General features: G+C 41.3%; 1 protein-coding gene across 2 annotated transcripts in view; it reads right to left on the minus strand.

Annotated features, from left to right (window-relative positions):
• Nucleotides 1–3,685: 3,685 nt before the first annotated feature.
• Nucleotides 3,686–21,916, minus strand: part of col11a1a (collagen, type XI, alpha 1a) — a gene marked incomplete at its 5' end in the record, with an annotated part of 84,914 nt that continues 66,683 nt past the window's right edge. For both annotated transcript variants that reach the window (XM_079260129.1, XM_079260128.1), the window contains 16 exons: nt 3,686–4,315; nt 7,183–7,416; nt 10,908–10,976; nt 11,231–11,343; nt 11,950–12,196; nt 12,292–12,345; nt 12,432–12,467; nt 12,552–12,605; nt 12,920–13,027; nt 13,445–13,498; nt 13,632–13,685; nt 13,945–14,052; nt 15,768–15,821; nt 20,848–20,901; nt 21,448–21,501; nt 21,626–21,679. In XM_079260129.1, the coding sequence (XP_079116255.1) occupies nt 4,169–4,315; nt 7,183–7,416; nt 10,908–10,976; nt 11,231–11,343; nt 11,950–12,196; nt 12,292–12,345; nt 12,432–12,467; nt 12,552–12,605; nt 12,920–13,027; nt 13,445–13,498; nt 13,632–13,685; nt 13,945–14,052; nt 15,768–15,821; nt 20,848–20,901; nt 21,448–21,501; nt 21,626–21,679 (1,494 nt within the window). In that variant the 3' untranslated portion in view covers nt 3,686–4,168. The remainder of the gene's footprint in view (nt 4,316–7,182; nt 7,417–10,907; nt 10,977–11,230; nt 11,344–11,949; nt 12,197–12,291; nt 12,346–12,431; nt 12,468–12,551; nt 12,606–12,919; nt 13,028–13,444; nt 13,499–13,631; nt 13,686–13,944; nt 14,053–15,767; nt 15,822–20,847; nt 20,902–21,447; nt 21,502–21,625; nt 21,680–21,916) is intronic.

The raw sequence follows: 21,916 nt of genomic DNA on the forward strand, positions 1-21,916 counted from the left end.
AGGCCTGTTTTTCCCCCTACGCAGGATTTCAAGGGGAGGGGAGTTGCAGTGATTTGTAAACTTGAAAAGTGAAATGGATTGTATACAGTACAGCAGCCTCACATTAAACATTAAAGTCATTCCTAAGATGAAGAGTCATGATGCAAATGTTAGCATGATATGGATCATACGGCAAAACTTTGCTTTCTTAGGAGCATGAAGAGATTGATCACCACTGGTGTGTCAGACAAACTGATGCTTAGTGGAACTGAAGACTGTGGACATTGTAACTTGGAGGTACAATTAATTTTCAACTTTTTTACTAATTTTACTAGTTAGCTTGTGTAGCTCGGATTAGCATGTTACATTTACATGAACAAATATTTCATTTAACTGTGTGGAATTGATCTGATTGGAGATTCCAGCTGACATGTTTATCTGGAAGTTAGGTAAAGCAATCCAATCAGTTGTTTTTACATCAGGGATTTAGCAACCCTGGTTTTTGAGGGTCGCAGTCATGCAGTTTCCCTGTTGCAACACACCTGGATCAAATCAATGAGTACTTAGCAGAGTTTAACATCACGCTCTGTACCAGTTTCCTAGTTAAGTCTGATTTGTGTCAGGTGTGTTCTTGTAGGGAAACTCAGAACCCTTGCAGGACTGCAGCCCTTGAGGACCAGAGTTGCCCACCGATGATTTACATGATGGACAGATTTAAAACAATCGTAACCTTTTGAACTTGTGCAGTGCCTTCCTGTCCAGAAAATGTGTTTTTTTTTTTTTTTTTTGTTTTTCTCTTCATTTTGAACCTTTTAACAAACTTGATAATCCTCAACTCTTTTAGTTTGCAACTAAAACATTGTATGTGCCACATTCCCATTCTGTTTTGGTGCCACTATTTTTCAAGTTTTGCCTGAAATCTAAAATTGCGTCACATAACCCCCACATGGTTCAAAAAAGCGCAGCAGATTTTTCACCATAAAACAACTGGAATGAGCGTATGCTTTGTTCTCACGATTCTTTTCAACTTGATTTAAACTTCTTTCCAATTGAGGCTGAATAAATCTACCGTGCTGTTTGTGTTTATACTGATTGGACGTTTGATTGGATTAAAAATGGTCCATGTTTTAAATGGTGATACCAGAAAATTCTCAGTTACTGACATCTGTTACATCTTTTGGAGGGAAATATGCCAGGTTTCCTTGCAGAGTTGATCATGTTTGGAATCCTTTGACAACTTTGCTGAGTCTTTGACACTGTTTCACACATTTTTCTTATTCCTTAAATCTAAATATAAAACTTTATCCCTTTTTGGGCCTTTGCTATGGTCCTGTAAATTTAAAAAGGCTTGAAAATGTTAATAGTTTTTTAGGTTATGTTGTGGGGTTATATAGTTGTCCTGCTTTCCTCTTTTATTTTGTAGTTTTCCTCCCTTGTGTATTAGGTTTAGCTTCCAATTTCCTGTTCATTAGTTCACCTGGTTTCATTTAATTTATGTACCACTTCATTTCAGTTCGCCTTTGCTAGTTCATTGTCATCTAGTTGTCCTGTCTAGTGGTCTTCCCTGTAGTTAGTGTTGTGGGCTTTTTTTGTTGTTCTTCCTGTTGGCTTTGTGTGTATTAAATGCCCTCACCTGCCTCCCGCCTGCCTTCTGTCTCCTCTAACCTGTATTTGTCTCCACACCTATAACACTGTGATAGAAAGGCTACATATTAAGCAAATGTTACTTTGATGGATAAAACAAGCAAACAGAAAACATATGATCGTTTTAGGAGAAGTTTTAACAAAAATAAGCTAGCTCAATATCTGCACCTTGTTAACTAGTGACTGCCGCTAGCTAGCTCTCCGGCTGTTCAACCTGAGCACAAAAGTTTGAAACTGTCACAAAATGGAAAGTATGTGTTTAATTATGTAACAGTAATTCACAATTTTTCCTTTCATGCATGAAGTCATGACACTGAATATATTTACTTTTGTAACATGAAGTCAGTGAAAATATCACCATCTCTTTATTGACCTGTTAAATTTTTACTTATTTTTAGAACCTAACCCATTAGGGTAGGTTGAAAGGTTAGAAAATACTTGGTTCCTGCATGTTTTACCTCAAAATACACCTGGTGACAGCATCTTCAAAATGAACATTATATGAACTTGGTATTTTACTATCTGGGGCAATGAGTGAAGCAGCTTCTAACGTATTACCAGCCATCGAAGATGCCTCCTACTGGAATATATTTGGAAGATGCGCTGGTTGGCAGGGTTTGAAAATACTTTGTTTTATGTTTTACAATAAAAACGAGTTTATGCAGCTGCATGTTCAAGGCTCTTGACATGTAAAGAGATTCTGTATGGATTAGGCATCATATGGGTTGTAGAATAAAAATAGCGTCACTTGAATAGCATAGAATTGAGTTTTTTGTTTTCTTTTCATACATTTTTCCACTTTGAAAAACTCAAATTACAGTTATAGACAGTCAAGATCTTTTAAAAAATGCACCCCAATTATGGTTTGGTATAAAGAAATTCCTCACATCTATGAAATATGCTGAAACCTTTCATGTTTGTTTTTAAAATGTTAAATGAAAGAAGACATTCATTGGAATTGCGTGGCTTTGTCTGCATACGCTTAAGAAAAGGAAAAAAAGGAGCCATGGTAAGAAATGGCTTACATGCACAGCTGACACAAATGGAGCAAATTCAGGGACATTTTGATAAAAAAAAGTGACCGGTTGACTTTTCATCCAAACTGAATAAACAAAAGAAGACATTTTATTCAGGTTTTCATACTCGGAATAAACTGAAACTTACTGTGAGATCGTGCTTTATTGGTTTCAAGAGAGATGGAATTGCACCAGCCCAGACTCGAAGTCGATGAAACATATCTTTGCTTTAAAACATGTACAGAAGGTTGATCCCCACCACAATCATCTTACACACATTGACACATTTACTTCACTGTTGGTTTAGAATCCAGTTTTAATATTTAAATGAACTATAAAAAGCACAATTAAAACATTTTCTCGTTTTAGTTACAAAAATGGATCACCGCAAGGGCTTCTCATTGCATTCACAGAAGGATTTGAACAGTGGATGTCTAACAGTTTACGTATTTCTCTCTTAAAAAATTTCCCCACCCAAAATATATAAACTTAATTGCTTAACCAAGGTATATACAGGGCATAGTATCCTTGCATTTTAAAGGTTATCAAGAAAGTTTGAGGTATACGACCAAAATGGAAAAAAAAAAAGCCTGTCAAAAAAATTAAACTGAAAAAAAAAAAACATCAAATAGAATTAAATAAAGGAAAATGGATGTCAGAACTGCTCCCTACAAGCACAGGATCACAACATTAGTGGGAGATGTTGCCGTAGGAGATGGTGTGATACTTCTTGTTTCACCGACGGTCACAATGGTAAAACTGCAAATAACCCCAAGCTCTGGACTGTCAATATATACAAAGGGGATACAGGCTAATTTAGCAAATGAGAGTTGTTTGAATGCTCACTTTTATTTGCTTTATTACGTGTAAACAGAATGGGCTGAACAAAAGCAAAATGCCAGAGTTATAAATTTATTTGATATAATGATGTCTGTAACTTACACTTGCATATCTTTGAACCAACTTTGAAATTTAAAGAGCCAAAAGCAGAATCTGATACACATGCAAGTTTTGAAAGCGGATTCAGAAAAAACAGTATTGTACAAAATAATAATTACAGTTTTCTTTTTTCATTATATAATTATCAAAATACACCTTCTTTCTTAGCACCTCTCTATACGTTTTTGTGTGTTTTGATCAAGCACCATTGTAGTCATGTTCATACAGCACCTGGAGAATCCAGAGAGGAGATCAGTTTCCCCTTTATGTCGCCTGACCCCCCCGCTTGGCTACCTCCGATTCACCCTCCTCTGCCACGCTTTCCAATGTCCTTCACCTTTTGCTCCATAACGTGGTTTAGTCATGTGGTTCGAGCCCTACAAGGGCAACAGGTATTTTCCTGGGTAACATGTACATACATGGAAAGACATGTCTGCTACACCATCTCTTATTCAAAACTTGCATGTGGCATAGAAAAGGGTGGGGGGGCTAAAAAAAAAAAAGGGGTTTGGTGGTACCCAGAATGTCTCAACTTGACTTTCTTTGCTGTCCCCATCAAGTCCTTTGCTTCATTTGTTTAAAATTTTTCTTTAGCCAAGGAAGCAGACGGGTCCAACTTCAAACCCAAACTTCTGGTTGGGATCCCCAAAGTCAGTCAACCTGACATCAATGATTGGAACCTGATCAATTTTGGGAGTATTAATCTCCATCACAGTCTTTCCATAGCCCTTCCTTGTCTGTAACAAAAGAGGTGGACACAGAAAACAAGCATTAGACCAGCAAATTCTGAAAGAAATACAGAAAAATAAACAGTTTTCTAACTGGATCCAGTCACATTTTGCATTTGTGAAGGAGAAGAAAATGACTGGCATCATAGATGAAGCTGGTAATCGGCCCCCAAGACATATCAGGGGTCTTATTATGGATATGGAGTTATGTGTGTAATCTGACATTTTGAAACTCTATCGAGTCCCATAAGTTTGATTACAATTTAGCCAATCAAATTTTCTAATTATTTCCTGGATAGATTAAATAATCAGATAAGGAATATTTTTGCCTTAATCAAAGAGCAACAATAATTACTGAAAAGAGGTTAAAAAAAGGTGTAACCTTAAATTCTTTTGATTTCTGTTTCAATGAATGCAAAAATTATAATGAACTGTTTAGAAAAAGAGCAAAAGTTATGTAAGCATTTAAGCGCCATATTAAGTTTTTTTGTTTATTCAAAAAGTTATTTTCTCTTCAATCAAAGTAAAATACTTTTGATTTTTTACTTTAATAAATAGTATTTTATAAAATAAAGTAACTTACAACAAAATTTATTAAGTTCTGATGAAGTTTGATTTAGACAAAAAAATAAAATCTAATGGATTTGTCCAGATTTTGTCTGTGATTTGACCTCGGTATAAGTTTTACAAGATTCATTTTATAAGATGGAGAAAATGAGTTTACATTAATAGGTCACAGACTAAAGCTGCTTCAATGTACAGAGATACAAGTCTGTGTGAACCAATTTTAACCGCATTTATGCACCATTCATCCAACATATTAACAAAGTAACTTATTAAACCAAAGTAACTGTTTTAGCATAGACCTCCTCAATCCCACCAACACAACTTCCGATGAGGGAGCAGAGCTGGGGGACTTGAGGGTGGACTCTCCTGTCTCTAGGGATTAGGTGGTTAAAAATCTCCTGGGTGGCAAGGCCCCGGGGATGGATGAGATCCGCCCGAAGTTCCTTAAGGCTCTGGATGCTGTGGGGCTGTCCTGGCTGACACGTCTCAGCAGCATCGTGTGGACATCAGGGACGGTGCCTCTGGACTGGCGGACAGGGGTGGTGCTCACCCTTTTCAAGAAGGTGAACTGGAGGGTGTACTCCAACTACAGGGGAATCACACTCCTCAGCCTCCCTGGAAAGGTCTATTCAGGGTTCCCGGAGAGGAGGTCTGTTGGATAGTCAAATCTCGGATTGAGGAGGAGCAGTGTGGTTTTCGTCCTGATTGCTGAACAGTCGACCAGCTCCATACCCTCTATGGGGTCCTGGAGGGGGCATGGGAGTTTGCTCAACCAGTCTACATGTTCTTTGTGGACCTGGAGAAGGCATTCAACCGTGTCACCTAAGGGGTACTATGGGAGATACTCTGGGAGTATGGGGTACCGGACCCCCTTGTATGAGCTGTCCCTGTACAACAGGTATCAGAGCTTGGTTTGCATTGCCGGCAGTATGTCTGTTTCATTTTCCAGTGAGGGTTGGACTCCGCCAAGGCTGCCCTTTATCACAGATTCTGTTCATAACTTTTATGGACAGAATTTCTAGATGCAGCTGAGGTGTTGAGGGGATCCAGCTTAGTGGCCTCACTATTGGGTCTCTGCTTTTTGCAGATGACGTGGTCCTGTTGGCGTCATCTGGCCGTGATGTCCAGCTCATGTTTGAGCGATTCGCCGCCAATTGTGAAGCGGCTGGGATGAGAATCAGCACCTCCAAACCTGAGACCATGGTCCTCGCCGGAATAGGGTGGATTGCCCTCTCCGGGTCGGGAGTCAGGTCCTGCCTCAGGTGGAGGAGTTTAAATATCGCGGGGTCTTGTTCACAAGTGAGGGAAGGATGGAGCATGAGATCGACAGACGGATCGGTGCGGCGTTTGCAGTAATGCGGACTCTGCGCCGGTCTGTCGTGGTGAAGAAGGAGCTGAGCCAGAAGGGAAAGCTCTTGATTTACCAGTCGATCTACATTCCTACCCTCACCTTTGGTCATGAGCTATGGGTCGAGACTGAAAGAATGAGATCTCGTATACAAGCGGCTGAAATGGGTTTCCTCCGCAGGGTGGCCGGGCTCTCCCTTAGAGATAGGGTGAGGAGCTCGGTCATCCGGGAGGGGCTCAGAGTAGAGCCGCTGCTCCTCCGCATTGAGAGGAACCATTTGAGGTGGCTCAGGCATCTGGTTGGAGGCCTTCTAGACGCCTGGTGAGGTGTTCCAGGCATGTCCCTGCGGGAAGAAATTCCGGGGGAGACCCCGGACACACTGTAGGGATTATATCTCTCGGCTGGCCTCGGAATGCCTTGGGATCCCCCCTGCAGAGTTGGCACATGTTGGCACATGTTTCCCTGCTTAGGCTGCTGCCCCTGCGACCCGACCCCGAATAAGGGGCGGAGAATGAATGGATGGATGGATGGATGTTCTGCTATTGTAATATTTGCTTTCATTTGATTTTGTTTGTATCATTTAAACTTGAGTTTGGTCCTCATCATTTTCTTCATTTTCCTCCCTCATGGTATTAAATCACACGCTACAAACACCATGCGGCACATAAGCATATCAGCCACTGAACGCAATGTATTTGTGTGGCTTAAGCAACTAAAATGAGTGTAGAAGACTTTATAACCATATTATTTGAGGAATCACACTGATTTGTTTTGGTGCAGTGAATGAGTGCAGCAGAAAGCAGAAATTTGAATGAACTTTTAAACACCACAGATATTTTAATTACTATTATGAACAAAGAATATAGCATGTAAGCTAGTTTGTTTTTGCGTTCTAGCATTATTCACGCTTTCACAGCTGAGACGATGTTGGTGACAAAGCATCCCCTCTGACAGTGCTTACCGCGCATCCATCTGAGATGGCTGTAATGTAGGGGTTATTGTCGTAGGACATCTCCTCATCGTTGGCGCCCAGGAAGCGCAGCGCCTTATCGTAGCTGTCGCTGGAGGCGTCATGCCACGCCACAGACTGGTGGCAGCTGTAGGTGAAGTTTTGCCTGGCCGAGGCTGTCAGTAGTCTGAGGAAGGTCATCTGTACCATGTTTATTGAGTTTCCATCTACGTCAACATAGGAAAACTGTTGGTAGGTAGAGAGATAGAGAGAGAAAGAGGTTCAGCGTGAGATTTTCACCAACATTTGGAGAGATTTCTGCATATCAACTATGCACAGGATGAGTTTCCATTTTGGAAACTGACTATCTCCAGGTCTACAGTTACTGAGTGGTCCTGCTGGGGAGGGGTCAGTATCTGCTAAAATTGGTCCTGGGCCTGACAACCATCGCAGAGGTGACGGGGTCACTGATGCACATCAGATCCATCCCACAGAGGAGCCTTTGAAGCAGAAACTACTGAAAACCTTGAAGTCAGTTGTGATAAAAGGGTGTGGGAACACAGTGAAATCTGTGTTTTCAGTGTGTGAGGCTGCACAGCCACTGAGAGGAAAAGATTGGTCTGGTCTGAGCCTAGACAGATGCTGCTCTGATATGCATCAGCTGCGTTAACATCGACCATGTACGCCCCTTTCCTGATGGAAATGGATTAATACACCGTTTCGCACTGCGGTTACGTCTGTTTGGATCTTTGCTTTTTTCAGTGTTCCTCATGCCTTTGCTTACATTTACACATCATTCGACATAACCACCTCTTTAATTTGGTTTCTTTTGTCGTTTGACTTTTGTCATGAAATAGTTTGGAAATCCAAATAATTAATTCCTTTTCCAATAATCAATAAGTAAACTGGTTTTGTAATGATTTCTGTATGTTTTTAGATGTACACATCCCCAACAACCTCCCAGCTTTAAGGATTTCTCAGGCTGATGTCTGTTTACAATATTCCCTTGGAGTGTTTCCAGTTGAAGCGTTTAGTCCTGCTGGTTTTTATTTATTCTTACATTTACAGAAAATAATTCTTAAAAAGACAAAAAGAGTTGAAATTAAGTCCCTGACAGATGGAAAGTTCAACTGAGATTCTCAACATCACTGCTTTTGTTTTCTACTCATCATAAAACACGTTGGTTTATAGTCGACTTAACGTCAGCTTCTGGCTTGTTTTTGTTGTCTGAAGAAGATTCCGGAGAAAAGCTCCTGGAAGCCACGACTCTAAGACATGAACTGTGTGTGAACTTTCTGAACATGTGCTTTAAAAGCATCTTCAGTTCAGTAGCCGGCCATGCGCTGTTCGCTTCTTTTGATCACTTAGTCGTACAACGTTCTGCCACTGCTGCTTTTTTTTTTACGTATTCTCTGTGGAAACGAGTACAGCTCCTCACCACGCTGATGGACTAGGACATATTTACATCTGAACTTGCTGATTTTTACTAAGTTTAAAGTTTTAACCCAAAATCTAAATGGTTGTGTTGGATTTTCTGCAGTTTTTCTTTGATGTTGCCGAAGAACTTAAGTGGTTTAGAAAGCACCGAAACTTCAAGGCTCTTTTTTTTCTTAAAAAAATAATCAAATTGCCTTTTTACATTTAAAGGAAAACTGCTGAGAGTTTTTCTACTGTCTAGTCTTTTTAGGCTTCAAAGAGAACCTCGAAGGAAACGATGAATTCAGAAAAGGTTCCAACATAAATATTGTTTTAAAGTGAAACTGTTTATTGAAAACCAAAATGAGGACTTAATTATTGCAGGTAATTTATTAAAAAATGGTCTTTTGTACTTTATATTCTACAGCTGTCTTTGCTCTAAATATGTTATTAAATGTCAAAAAACACAAAAAGATGCCATTTAGGCTTCAGAAGACAAAATGTTGAGTCTCTGTTACAATTTTAGGGTTCTTAAAGTTAAACTTTAATAGTCGACTATTCAGTATTTGCATATATCAGTATTTCCAGACCAGTTAACTACTGTATTTTCCAACTGTAAGTTGCTCTGGAGTACAAGTTGCATCAGTCAAAAAATGAATCTTGAAGAGGAAAAAAAAGTCGCACTGGACTATAAGTCTCATTTATTTAACCTGCAAAGTTATTTGTATTATTTCCTTGGCAACGATTGGAGCGTGGAGACGTGTGACAAACCTCCCCAGCAGCATGTTTTTCATTTTCTCGTTAAAAATAACCATTGCTTTTCACAAGTTTGTCACACACTTCAAACTTTCTGTCTGTTGCTTGTTTTACCGTTTTCAGCTGTATTTTTTTCTTCAGTTTGACAGTGGTACAGGAGTAGTATAGCTAATAGTTGTCACGAGCCTCGAGCGCCCTCCTGTACCAATAAATACATGATTTATTTATATTTTTTCTAAATATATGAGTCAAAATGCATCACGAAACAGAAAAAAAACATAAGTCACAGGACCAGCTAAACTTTGCAAAAAGTAACTCAGTGTAGAAAATGTGTCTTTTTATAGATAAACTTGATTGATGGATTTAAAAACACTGTAAAAACTGAAGTGGAAAATGTGAAAAAAAGATGCAAGAGGTTGGAGAATTTTTCAAATTTAGATATGAATTCACACACTACATATAAAAAAAAAGTTGAGGGATGTAAAAGTTCTTTATGATATGGTGATATTCAAACATTTGCTGGCCATACAGTATGAAAACGATTTGGTGGATAATGATGTGATGTTTGGGAATATCGCAGATCTGCGAAGATTCAATTTCAATTTAAGTGAAAACACAAACTAGCTAAATACCTGACTAGCTACAACAAAATGTTGTCGGAGTAATTTCAGAGTTTGGAAACAAATTCACAGGTTTTACACAAATTTGATCATAATAAAATATGATGGAAAACACACATTTACTCCTCGACTCTAGAGAGAGTGAGTTATGTGTGTTAACTCATTGGCTGCCAACGACGTCTTTTTGATTCTTAATGTTTGCTGCCAAAAGAAAGTTTTCTGCAGTTTCTGGATATGAAAAGGTGATTTTTCAGCATGCATGCTTAAAAACATCCTGAAAATGATTTTGAGCGCTCACCCAACACGTAATAAAGTTTTGTGTACGCGCTCTGAGTGCGCACCCTGAAGAAGCCCAGATTCATGCACCCGGCCAAATCAGCCCTCTATATGTTTATAACATAAATGTGTCCCAGAACTCAGTATTCTGTTGGTCCTGCAGGACGAGCCAAAACGCTGTCGGCTGTTTCAACGGCCGGCAGCCAAAGAGTTCATCTTTTACCCTCTTCTTGTATTTGTGTTATTTATCGTGTAGAGCTGTGCTCTTCTGTTTCTTGTCACCTGCATTTTCATCCTTGTTCTTCATTTGTACATTTATTCTGTAGCATATAAGTCAGCTGTTGTTTTAAAACTGCTTTAATAATAACATGTATAACGACTTAGTGTTTACCAGTTCCACAAATTCTGCCACAACGTGACTTTTCTTTGGATTGGATTTGGGAGCCAATGACAATGATATGAGAAAATAACACTTCTCAGCTAAAAACAGCAGCTTAGACATGTTTTTCATCTTGCTTTTGTGATTTTTATCTTGAAAGGCGGTATATAAATAAACCTATATTTCATAGAGGAGTTTATGTTCTGATCCCCTCCTTTAATGTTGCTGCAGCGTCGTCCTGGAAATTTTCTGAAAAGCCACAGAATGCAAGAAAAATGGGAGCAACTCACTATTTTACCACGCTTGAATTCACTGAACCATGAACCCGGGACTTCTTTGGGCCACGAAGATAATCTGACCTGTTAAAACCGAAAAAACACAGAATATGTTGAGAAAATTTATCAAGAATCCTGAATAAAACAGAGAAAAACATTAAAATATCCTCTACAAAGTTCAGTCTCAAACAAATCTGATATTTTTTGGGGTCAAACTCAAACAGCGCAGAGCGCTTTAGGAACGGCGACACCGCCGCGCTACAGCACCGTGACAGCCTCGTACTCGACACACGACCATTAGAAACTGGTTCTTTTCTCTTAAACCCAAAGTCACTTACGCCGTTGGACTTCTTATCAGGATAAATGCAGGTTTCGCCCCCAGCAGTGAAGTTGCAGAAGACTTTGAAGGAATCCCCAGAGCAGCCTTGGTTTGGATCAATCCAGTACTCGCCTGAGGAGAAGCGAGAACACTCACACATCCAGCTTCACTGATGTACACAGAAAACGCAGAAAAGCTCCATTTTACATCTGAGCCAGCCGGATTTCTTCATCCTACGTGAAATTCTGACTGAAGTCATTTGCTGGTAATTTCAGGGCTGAAACGTGGCTGGATGAAAGGTGTGATTACACCTGGAGCGAGGTATGCTTCTGTTTCCTGCCTGCAAACTCTTTCGTTTATCAGCTCAATTCCTGCACTTTGCATCCTGATAACTGGGGAAAAAAAGGAGAAGAAAAATGGTTCTGAGAGGACGAAGGGCCCTGAGGTTGTTTCTCGGAGATTTGGCATACGTTCACAAACAGCTGAAAAGACGCCGAAGGAGTCAGAAATGTCTCCGGCTGATGCCTCCAGCTCTTCGTGGGCAGGTTTCTAAATCGCTCTTTTCAACATGAAAGTGTGAAAGTTCACCGTCAGACCAACAAAAGCCATTTAGAAAAAAAAATCTCTGCAGCAACACAACTTTGTTTTCCAGTAATTCATTAAAAATGAGGAGGTTCTACACTGTGAAATGTTCTAAAAGCTCCAGACGTTGATTTGTCTTCGTGTCGACGAACTCACCGTCGCTGAACTCCGGGTGGCAGAGCTGCAGGTCCTTGCATGTCCTGGCTGGGTTGTTCTGCGTGCCCATCGGGTATTTCATGCGCTCGATGTCCTGTTTCAGGCTGTTGAGCGAGCCGAAGATGTCCTCCATGCCCTCGCCGTAGTCCATGAAGGCCCCGGCTGCGTCTGACTGCATGTCGCTGGAGCGCTTGGTCTTCTTGGGCGACTGAATGGGGAGCGGTTGGATGACCTCGCCTGGTGGGCCCTGATTTAAAACGACAGACGTTACATCTCGTACGATCCGGTGGTGGATTTAACTTTTAAAAGAGGCAACAAGGAGCGAAACAGTGAAATACTCACAGGAGGACCGGGAGGACCGATCGTACCCGTGTCTCCTTTCGGACCTGCGGGACCCTGGGAGGAAAGGGTTTGTCAAGCTGGACTGAACGTACACATTCCTCATCGCGCTGGAAAGCGGAGATAAAAGCCGTTTTACTTACAGATGAACCTTTGGCTCCTTTGGGACCTTGAGGACCCTGCATGAGACAGGACACAGAACGGCTGTTCAGCAAAGGCTGGTCATGATAAAGGCATCATATAAACGCAGGTGCAGGACTTACAGGCAGACCAGGAGGGCCTGGAGGACCGAGAGGACCGGCCGCCCCACCGATACCCTGACATGGGAAGACATTTAGGCAGATGTTCGTTAAAGACGCAGTAATAAAGCTCCACTCTGAAGAATCCTGCCGTGTCCATGGATGCATGCCAGTAAAAACTGCTTTCATTTCTGTTTCAGGATCAATTAAATGACAATTTCTGACCTAAATCATGAAGACCAGTTTGTTTTTCTACTAAATGTCTTCAGATCTTCATGAAGACCGTGGTTTTATCTTCTTTCAGGACAAACTGCATCATTTTGTTCATTCATTCCAACGTTTCCTCAACGCTGACAGGAAGTAACCTGTAAAACTCTGCAGTGTGCACTTACACTGTCACCCTTACTACCAGGAGAACCCTGGGGTCCCGGCAAACCTCGGTCGCCCTTCTCTCCCTGTTCTCCGGGGGGTCCAATGAGACCGATCAGACCTGGATGACCCTGTAGGATGAAGACAAGCGGATGTTACACACTCCTGATGCCAGCAGCTCGACGTTCCTCCGGAGAAGCTTTCGCTGCAGGATGAATCCTCCGGAGAAACGTCTCCGACAACGAAGTCTCCTGCAAATAAAAAGACAGCGGCGGACAATCCAGCACAGCAAGACAACCTGGAAAGAAGCAGCTGAACAAACACGGCAGAGCGACGGTTTACTTTGGCTCCAGGCGGGCGGGGTCGGCTGAACTAAACTCAGCAGCAGCACAGAAACCAGCAGGATGGTTCCTAATCGTCTCTCACACACACACACACACACACACACACACACACACACACACACACACACACACACACACACACACACACACACACCGAACGGGAATCATCCTGGGGTCACATGCAGGATAATAGGCTGCACTCACCTTTTCACCCTTGGAGCCAGGGTCACCTTTCAGGCCGGGAAGACCGGGCGGACCCTGCAGAGCAAGAAGCTGATGTTACAAACCAGGAAGTACAAGAAAAAAAAAACTTGTGGAAAAGTTGTAAAAGTGGGAAAAACTCTCCAGTAAGACAAAGACAAGCAGCTAATGGGAGATGATGCTCACTAACCAGGGGGCCTGGGGGACCGTCCTGTCCTGGGGAGCCGGGGAGTCCTTGTTCACCCTGTGAAACAAACGTTCAGTCGTAGCGAGCAATAAGAGCTGCTGCAGTTTCTCTGCTCTGACATTGATTTTCTGAGCACAGCGTGATGATTAATGACCCAAACAGGGAAGAAACGGCTGCTGGAATAAACAAGTGGAGGAAAGTCTGAGCCAGATGGGAGTATCGATTATTCTATAAGGTCTATCATCACGCTGGAGCACTACGTTGGTGTTTTAGCTGATTGTGGATGCATGCCTGGATTATTGTTGCAGTGACTTACAACAGGGCCAGGGATTCCACGCAGACCTTCTGGACCAGGCTTTCCTGGAGGTCCCTGGGGGCCAACGGGTCCTGTTTTACCGGCCGGGCCTTCGGCTCCTGCTTCGCCCTGCAAGCGGACATGCAAACGTTGGGAATGTACGAGTGGAGCTCGACAACGGGACGCGGAGGAAACGCTTTTCATTCTGATGATGGGAGATTTAAAGTAAAGAAAATATCAATGATTATATTTGATCAAACAGTAAAAATTATCTGGATTTTCTTTAAAATATAATTTCCTGTCTCGCTGGTAGAGACGCTTTGCACCTTCAGCCACATGAAGACATGTCAGGAAAACCTGTAAAACACACTGCTGAACGTTCCCGCCGTGCTCCACGGCGCCCAGGACCTGCAGGAGGACAGGCGGTGAGGCAGCCCTGGACCCCAGACCTGGACCCAGACCTGGACCCTGACCTGGACCCCAGACCTGGACCCCAGACCTGGACCCTGACCTGGACCCTGACCTGGACCCCAGACCACAGCCAGGACACTTTGTAATGCGTCTTAGTCATCCAGACGATGACATCATGGGAATCATAAATACATAAATAAATAAAAACAGATAAAAAAAAGATAAAAACTTTCTTTAATGTAAGAATATTTCAATTTTTTCCCCAAATTTTTCTTTTCTTATTTAATTTAAATAAGATGATGATGATAGTAATAATAACTGTGTGTGTGTGTGTGTGTGTGTGTGTGTGTGTGTGTGTGTGCATACTGTGTCAGAAAAGGCTGCACAGTTGGGAGGTCTCTCTGCCCCCCCAGGATCCAGAGTAAGTATTAGGACTTTTTACAGTCCAGTTGGAGCAGATTTACTTCCAGAAGGCAAAAGAAAGAAAGTACTTCCAGATGAAGGCTTTCAGTTCCTTTTTACTTCCAGGTGGGATTTAATAAATAGCTCTAATAAAACCGTGCAGACTGGAGGAAAGAAAAAAAGGTTAAATTTGCACATTCAGAGTTTTAACACTGATTTTAACGTCCTGGTTACATCATCAGTCTGCAGGTCAGGATGAAGGCGGCCGTCTGCCTGACAGGAAGGAAAGATGGTAGAAAACTACTCACTGTTAGGAGTACTACTCCAGTGATGTACTTCTAAAGGTAGAATTAGGCCTTTTCTGCAGAGCGTAGGATCGTTTGTCATCATATTTACTATGGTCAGAAACATGAGAAGCTCTTTTATTATTTCTATCATCACCTTTATCTTCATTCTGAAAGTTTCATCCTGATTTTTGCCACTTTTTCTTTCCTAAAAATGTTTAAACCTGTTTTTTTCCTCCTTGCAGAAATTCTTTTAAACAAATAATAAAGAGAAGGAGTCAATGGAGTGTGACACGGCCGTGCAGCAGAGAGGCTGGAGAGGATTTGTTGGGGGGGGATTCTTCTAGTTTTATTACTTCCTTTATTAAAATATTTTCTTGTATGTTTTTATGTAGTTTTAAAAAAAAAAAAAAGAGAGAAACGTGTGATATAAAGACATGTGCATTAAACCTGCGTATCTTCACAGCAAAGCGTAGAAAAGTCGGCGACTTCCAGTCGATCTCGTACAGAATCACAGGAGAAGCTGATTGTGACTTGATGCATTTCGACGCAGATCGAACGGAGAGTTTGGGGAGTGAATTAAAGCTAAATGTCACTGAGCTGTGCTGCACGGTGAACCCCCCCCCCCCCCACACACACACACACACACCTCACAGCTCCACATGAACACCGAGGCAACAAGCAGCTTCCAGGGAAGCTGGGATGGAGTTCTGACCTGCTGCAGGAAGCGGCGACTGATTCGCTTACCTTGGCGCCCTTCTCTCCTTGCCTGCCCTCTGCACCGGCGGCTCCCGGAGGTCCCTGAGGGGAAGGACACGACACAGCATTCTGGTTTATTTCAGAACAACGGACAAACTTGTGGTTTTTCTCCTCAGCAGAACAGAGAACTGAACTACAGGCGTTGCTTGACTTGTTGGAGACAAACGCTGCTTAGTGCAGGTTGAGAGAGGAGACGGGTCCTTTAACACACCGCAGACTGGAACAACAGAACATATAACTGTGTAATAAAATAGAAAAGAAATTATAAAAGGATATAAAATATAGGAACAAATCCATCTGCAGTATGAAAATAGAAAAATGAATCTTTCACATGTGTTTAATATGAAAGTAGAAAAGCTCATTTCCAGCTTGTTCTGGTTCTGTATTTATTTTATATGGAAACACTCGTAGATCCATGGAGACGCTGAGAAATCCAGTGTGTTGGCGATGTCACGGTGTGTGTTGCATGTTTATGTCTTCATTTGTTCTCTTGCGGTGATGAAAAGTTGTTCCTGTTCTGGATGGTTTTATCCAGAATGCTGCTGGGATCCAGATCCATCTGATCTCTTGTAAAGCCTGCTGGGAATTTCTGGGTTTTCCCGCCATTTATTGTGGCGTTACACTGACAGAGCTCCAGTCTGGCATCGGGAGAAGAAGGCCTGAAAACATTCCAGGATCCAGATGCTGATCCCAACGTTTAACGGATTCTAAGTTCAACCAGGAAAACCAGATAAAAATCTGTCCAGTAGTTTTTATGTAAAGTTGCTGAAAGACGGATGGATGCAGGCAGAGACGTGTCCTCCATGATGGAGGAGATAAACAGCAACATCGGTGTGTTTTACAGTGAAATGACGACTACACTGAGATAATGTCCCGTGTTTACCAAGAGTTTAGATCCTGCACATCATGATCTCATAGTTCTGCAGGTCTACTTGTGGTTCCAGAGGCTCTGGAGTCCGATGGGAGGCAGAACCTTCTGCTGTCCGGCTCCTCGCTGATGGAACCAGATCCCAGTCTGGGTCCAGGAGGCAGACTCCTTCCGGCCTTTAGGAGGTCAAGCCATCCCGTAGTCTGCTGAGGGACGTCCCATGATGCTCTAAGCTCTTCCTCTTCATCCCTCTGCTCCTCATCCTCCATGTAGAAACATGGCATCATGGACGTATTTCTCCTCTGAGGTTTTCCTTCCTGTTAACCCTTTCATGCACATTAACAAACAATGCCACATTTTAAACGCAGTATTTTACCTCTACAAACAGATGCAAAGATACTTTTTATTCATTAGTGATATTTTGAATTTACCATAATTTATTATTCATTTTACTGCATTCTATAAAACATTTATAATAAAAAAAAAATCATAATTATATGATATAAATACTCTATAAATTAGTTGTAGCACTTATTTTTCCTTTTTTAAGACAAAGGAAAACTTGTGTAGTTACAATAAATGCATTAAAGTTCAGTCATGTTAATTTATTCCTCAGTGAGTGGTAATGTGTTGCACCGCAAAAAACTCCGCCTTAAAAAACAAGAAAAAATATACAAAAATGAGGTAAATGTTGCTTAAAATAAGATAAATTATCTGCCAACAGAACAAGAAAATTTGGCTTGTCAAGACTTCCCAAAACAAGTAAAAATACTCTTAAAACAAGAGGAATTCTCTGGCATAAAAACTAAGAATTATCTCACCTTTAAGAAAATAAGCATATGTGTACTCAATTTCAGATTTTTAATCTTACTTAGATTTCAGTTTTTGCAGTGTGGATGACTCGCTAACATCCACTGAAGTGGTTCATTTACAAATATTCCATCTTCATTCCTGAATATCTAAGAAAAAAGCTGTAAATAAGTGTCCACTATAGTTTATTACGATGCATGAAAGGGTTAAAATGGAGTTTTTTCCTTCCCACTGTCACCTGCTGCAGCTCAGGATGGCGGTTGGATCGATGTTGGTTTTCCTGAACTAGACTGTTTATTACGAACTGGCTGAAACTAATGTGTCTGTAAAGATGAGATTATACGAATAAAGCTGAATTGAATCCTTGTTGCCATGGTTTTGATGCAGCAGAACCTCATCTCACAGGGCAGCAAAGGAGACCAGACCGTAGTGGGGTCTCAGGGTCTTAACTGTGTGGGTAGTAAACAGATGATGGGAGAATGCAGGTAATCCAGCATCAGGATGTCTGGTACCCGTCCTGCATCCACATTCCACTCTGATCTCCTGAGAGCAGGAAACATGAGCCCTCCTCGGGTCTGGGAGCTTTCATCTTCTCCTGATGTGGAGCTCTTACAGCCGACACAAAGAACCATTTCAGCTGCGACACAATGAGCAGCAGCTGGAGTCGGCTTGTAGGTGTCCTTCAGAAAAAGCAGCTGTTTGTCGCCTTCAGGGTGTTTCAGAGGGAATGATTACAGCTTCTAATCCGACTAAATTGTCTGATAGTGACTAAAAAGGGTGAAAATTTAAAGACCTGACTTCCACGCTGTAAACAAGAATTACAGCCGATTAATTTTACAAAACTGTTGCATATTCCTTTTTTTTTTTTTAATTTTCCAGTTTAGGTTGTTATTAAATCACATGAAACCAATGAGGTTAAAATCAACTTTGACTCAAAGAGAATGATTTCTAATTTGCTGCAAAAATCTGCAGAAAAAAAATAAAAAAAACAGTGAAAGGTTAAAATAACCTGTTTAGGGTTAAAAATATCCTCTTTCCGGTGCTGCATCTGCTCATGCAAAACATACAGCATATAAATCTACATTTGCAAGAGCAAATTAGTAAAAACTTTTTCATCGCTCTGCGTTTCTTTGAAGTTTAAGAGTCGCTTCATTTCGTTCCTTTTCTCTGACTTTCAGAGCGACGCAGCTCATATTTTCTGTGCTCTTTGAAGCTAATTTCATATTAAAATAATGTTAATGTTGCATCTGCGATAAGAGAACTCAATAAGGAGTATATCAGCTCAGATTTTTCATCCCGGTAGGTCGGCTCGGTGAAGCAGCGGCAACTCACATGGAACACATGATGGAGACCTTACCGTCTTCTGTTGTGACTGTTTTCTATAAAACTTGATAAGAATCACTGAAATAGAGAACTTATGTCTGAAAAGTAGGTTTATATGCACTCTCAAAAATAGAGGTACAAGATAAGGACATTTCTGTACCTATAGGTACATTTTAAAGAAATGTTCTCTCGAAAGTACAATACTGGTCTTTAAGAGACCAGAAGCACACCTTCAGAGTATGAAAAAGGGTTCAAAGTGACATAAAGTACAAATTTGTACCATTTCGACCATAAGGGTACCTGCAGCATTGAAAAATGTAATGTTAATGGCTGTAATGTTACAAACTAGAGCAGAGTTGAGTGATGACAGTAGTACTACTTAACAGTCATTTACTACACCAGACAATGAAGGTCAGATGCTGCAAACTAAGTGTATGGCTGCTCAGTATTTTGAGTTTTTGAAGATTATTTCTAGATTAAAGATAAGATAATATTGCTAAGTGGCATGGACCAGGCCTAATGCTGTGAAAACATAAAAAAACATAACTTGATAAGGTAAGGTTGAACTTGATAAGGTACAAAAATAGACCAGAACTGAAGGGTACAGAAATGTCTCTCAAAAGAGTACACCCCCAGCGACAAGCATTTGTACCTTTTTAGGTACAAGCTGGTACCTCTATTTTTGAGTGTGTGTGATTCTTTCACACCATGTTGACTTCTTATTTCCGTCCTCTTCACCTCCAACTAGTGGTGCAGGATGGTGGTTTTCCTTCCTAGTCCTGGTTCTGGTGGAGGTTTTCTCCTGTTAAAAGTCACTTTTCCCCCCCACTGTCTCCTCATGCAGCTCAGGACGGAGGATTTAATTTAATCTGATGCTTTCCTTTCTTAGGAAACTATTATTCATTAACTCATTAACTGGTTTCATATCAAATCAAAATATTCATAACACTTTTCATACTGAAGAGCAGCGCAACATGCTTCACATAAAACAGGTCAAATATCAAATAAAATAATTTAAACAAATTAAAAATTGAAATAAACCATCATGTACCCAAACATGGATCTAAACGACCTAAAAACACACAACTAATCATTCAGATGAAATAAATTCTGCTTCCTGATATCAGGCTTGATGCGGCTGTGATGAAGCCACAAAGGGATCCGTCCACACTCAGGTTGCCAAGATAAATCCACCAGTTATAATTATGATAATTAATTTAATTATCAGCGTAATCTTTTTTTTTTTTCTTGGTCTCAAAACTGCTGCTGTTTTATGTGTTATGATCCTTATTTCTCACGTCTTTTACTGCCGTTTCCTGCAGCACTTTGGTCTCCAGCGGCTTTTAAAGCACTAAAGTCCACCAGCAGACGATGCTCTGTCTTTAACACACGTCTGCGCCGACAGACTTCAGACTGGGATTTTCAGAAAAAGACCCGTTCTGCCTGAAGAATAACGTCCCTGTCAAGCAAATATAGGAATAAGACCATCAGCAAGGATTAAAACTGCTGCTGCGTGTTATTTTCTCTGCTGCCTTTTTAAAGCCTCCACGTCTCTTCTAATAACCCGGAACAACCTCGGCTCGTCCGTGTTCCATCTGCGTTTCGCCGCTGCTGTCGGTCAAACAGTCGCGGATCAATAACGTGTCAGACTCGCTGCGCTGCTACAAGAACGTAAATTGGAACCCACAACTCTTTTTGTCTTTAAGTCTTTTCAATTTGTTGCCAAGAGAAAAAATTGATTTGTGATTTTCACATCCTTCTCTGAAGACTCCGAGGCGTCTTGACCTCCGAAATCTCCCACTTTGTTTCCCCTGCTCTGGTTTCAATGAAAATGAATCTACTCCAGCTTCACTGCCAAGACTGAGCAGCTGCGAGGACAAGAGATGCCGGCGCTGTAAAGCCACCATCGCAGACACACGGTAGCCTCATCTGGACATTCATGAAGCAGCATTCTTATGGTAAAAACCATTCAGATGCAACAATGTGAGCATCTGACTGGTCAGGGTTGGATCGCAGCTGCAGACACACACACTTCGACATGATTAGCTTTAATGACCAAAGACTTACTCTCTTGCCAGGTGGACCAGGTGGGCCGGCTTCTCCGGATGGACCTGGAGGTCCCTGGAAAAAAGCAAAGAAAGCAGGAATGCAGGATGCAGCCTCTTCGCATTCATCACAATTTGCATTCATGTCTGATCAGGGGGCAAAGTCACCCAGAAACAGGAAGTCCTGCAACAACTCGACCCAGAGATCATCCTCACACGCAAAGGAATTGTTGCACTTATAAGGACTTTATATTAATTGTATGAATAATTCTTTAACATGCATTTTAACAAAAAATATGTCACAAAAAGTTAGAAGACACTGAACACTGTTTCGTGGCAACGTCTCAGCATGCAGTCATAAATAAACAACCAACTTTGTGTTTTTTTCCTGTAATAATGGCTCATTTCCATGCAGCTGTGATTCGTTAGCATTTGGCATTTCTTTCTAATCAGAATTAATGAATATCCAAGCAGAAAAGTTCATTTACCCAACACCCAAGAGTGCAAAGTAAATATGATTCAAAATGCTGCAGTGAGAACGGTTTATTCACTCAGTAGAAATACAATTTAACATCCACTGAGCTGACTGCGGTGAAAGACAGAAACACAGCAGGCAACTCACCGGCTGACCGGACTCTCCATCCTCTCCCTTCTCTCCTGGTTCTCCGTCAGTGCCCTATCAAAGAAAAACAAAGATTAGCTACAACATAAACCCATCAGATATTATTACTGCTTAATGTGAAGTTTTGGCAGCATCTGCAAACAAAGACCTCCAGAGCCTGTAAAAATGTCATACTTACAGCAACACCTGGCTCTCCAGGGGGGCCTGGGTCTCCAGGGAATCCAACAGGACCCTTTATGAGAGCAGAGAAATGAGATGCATCAGGATGAAAAAAGAAATCTGAGTCTGTGCTGCTGAGATGTAGAAAACAGAGGACATGGTTGGCCATTACTGATGTAACTGGTTACTACAGATGGAGGATTTAACAACGATGCTGCAACATATAAAAGAGAAGGCTTCACTGCATCCCATCACCATGCAGGCATCAAACACAATCACCATCAATAAAACAGCTCTTTGGCTCAGGAAT

The sequence above is a fragment of the Telmatherina bonti genome, assembly GCF_933228915.1.
Source record: "Telmatherina bonti genome assembly, chromosome: 20".
In the NCBI taxonomy this organism is placed as follows: domain Eukaryota; kingdom Metazoa; phylum Chordata; class Actinopteri; order Atheriniformes; family Telmatherinidae; genus Telmatherina; species Telmatherina bonti.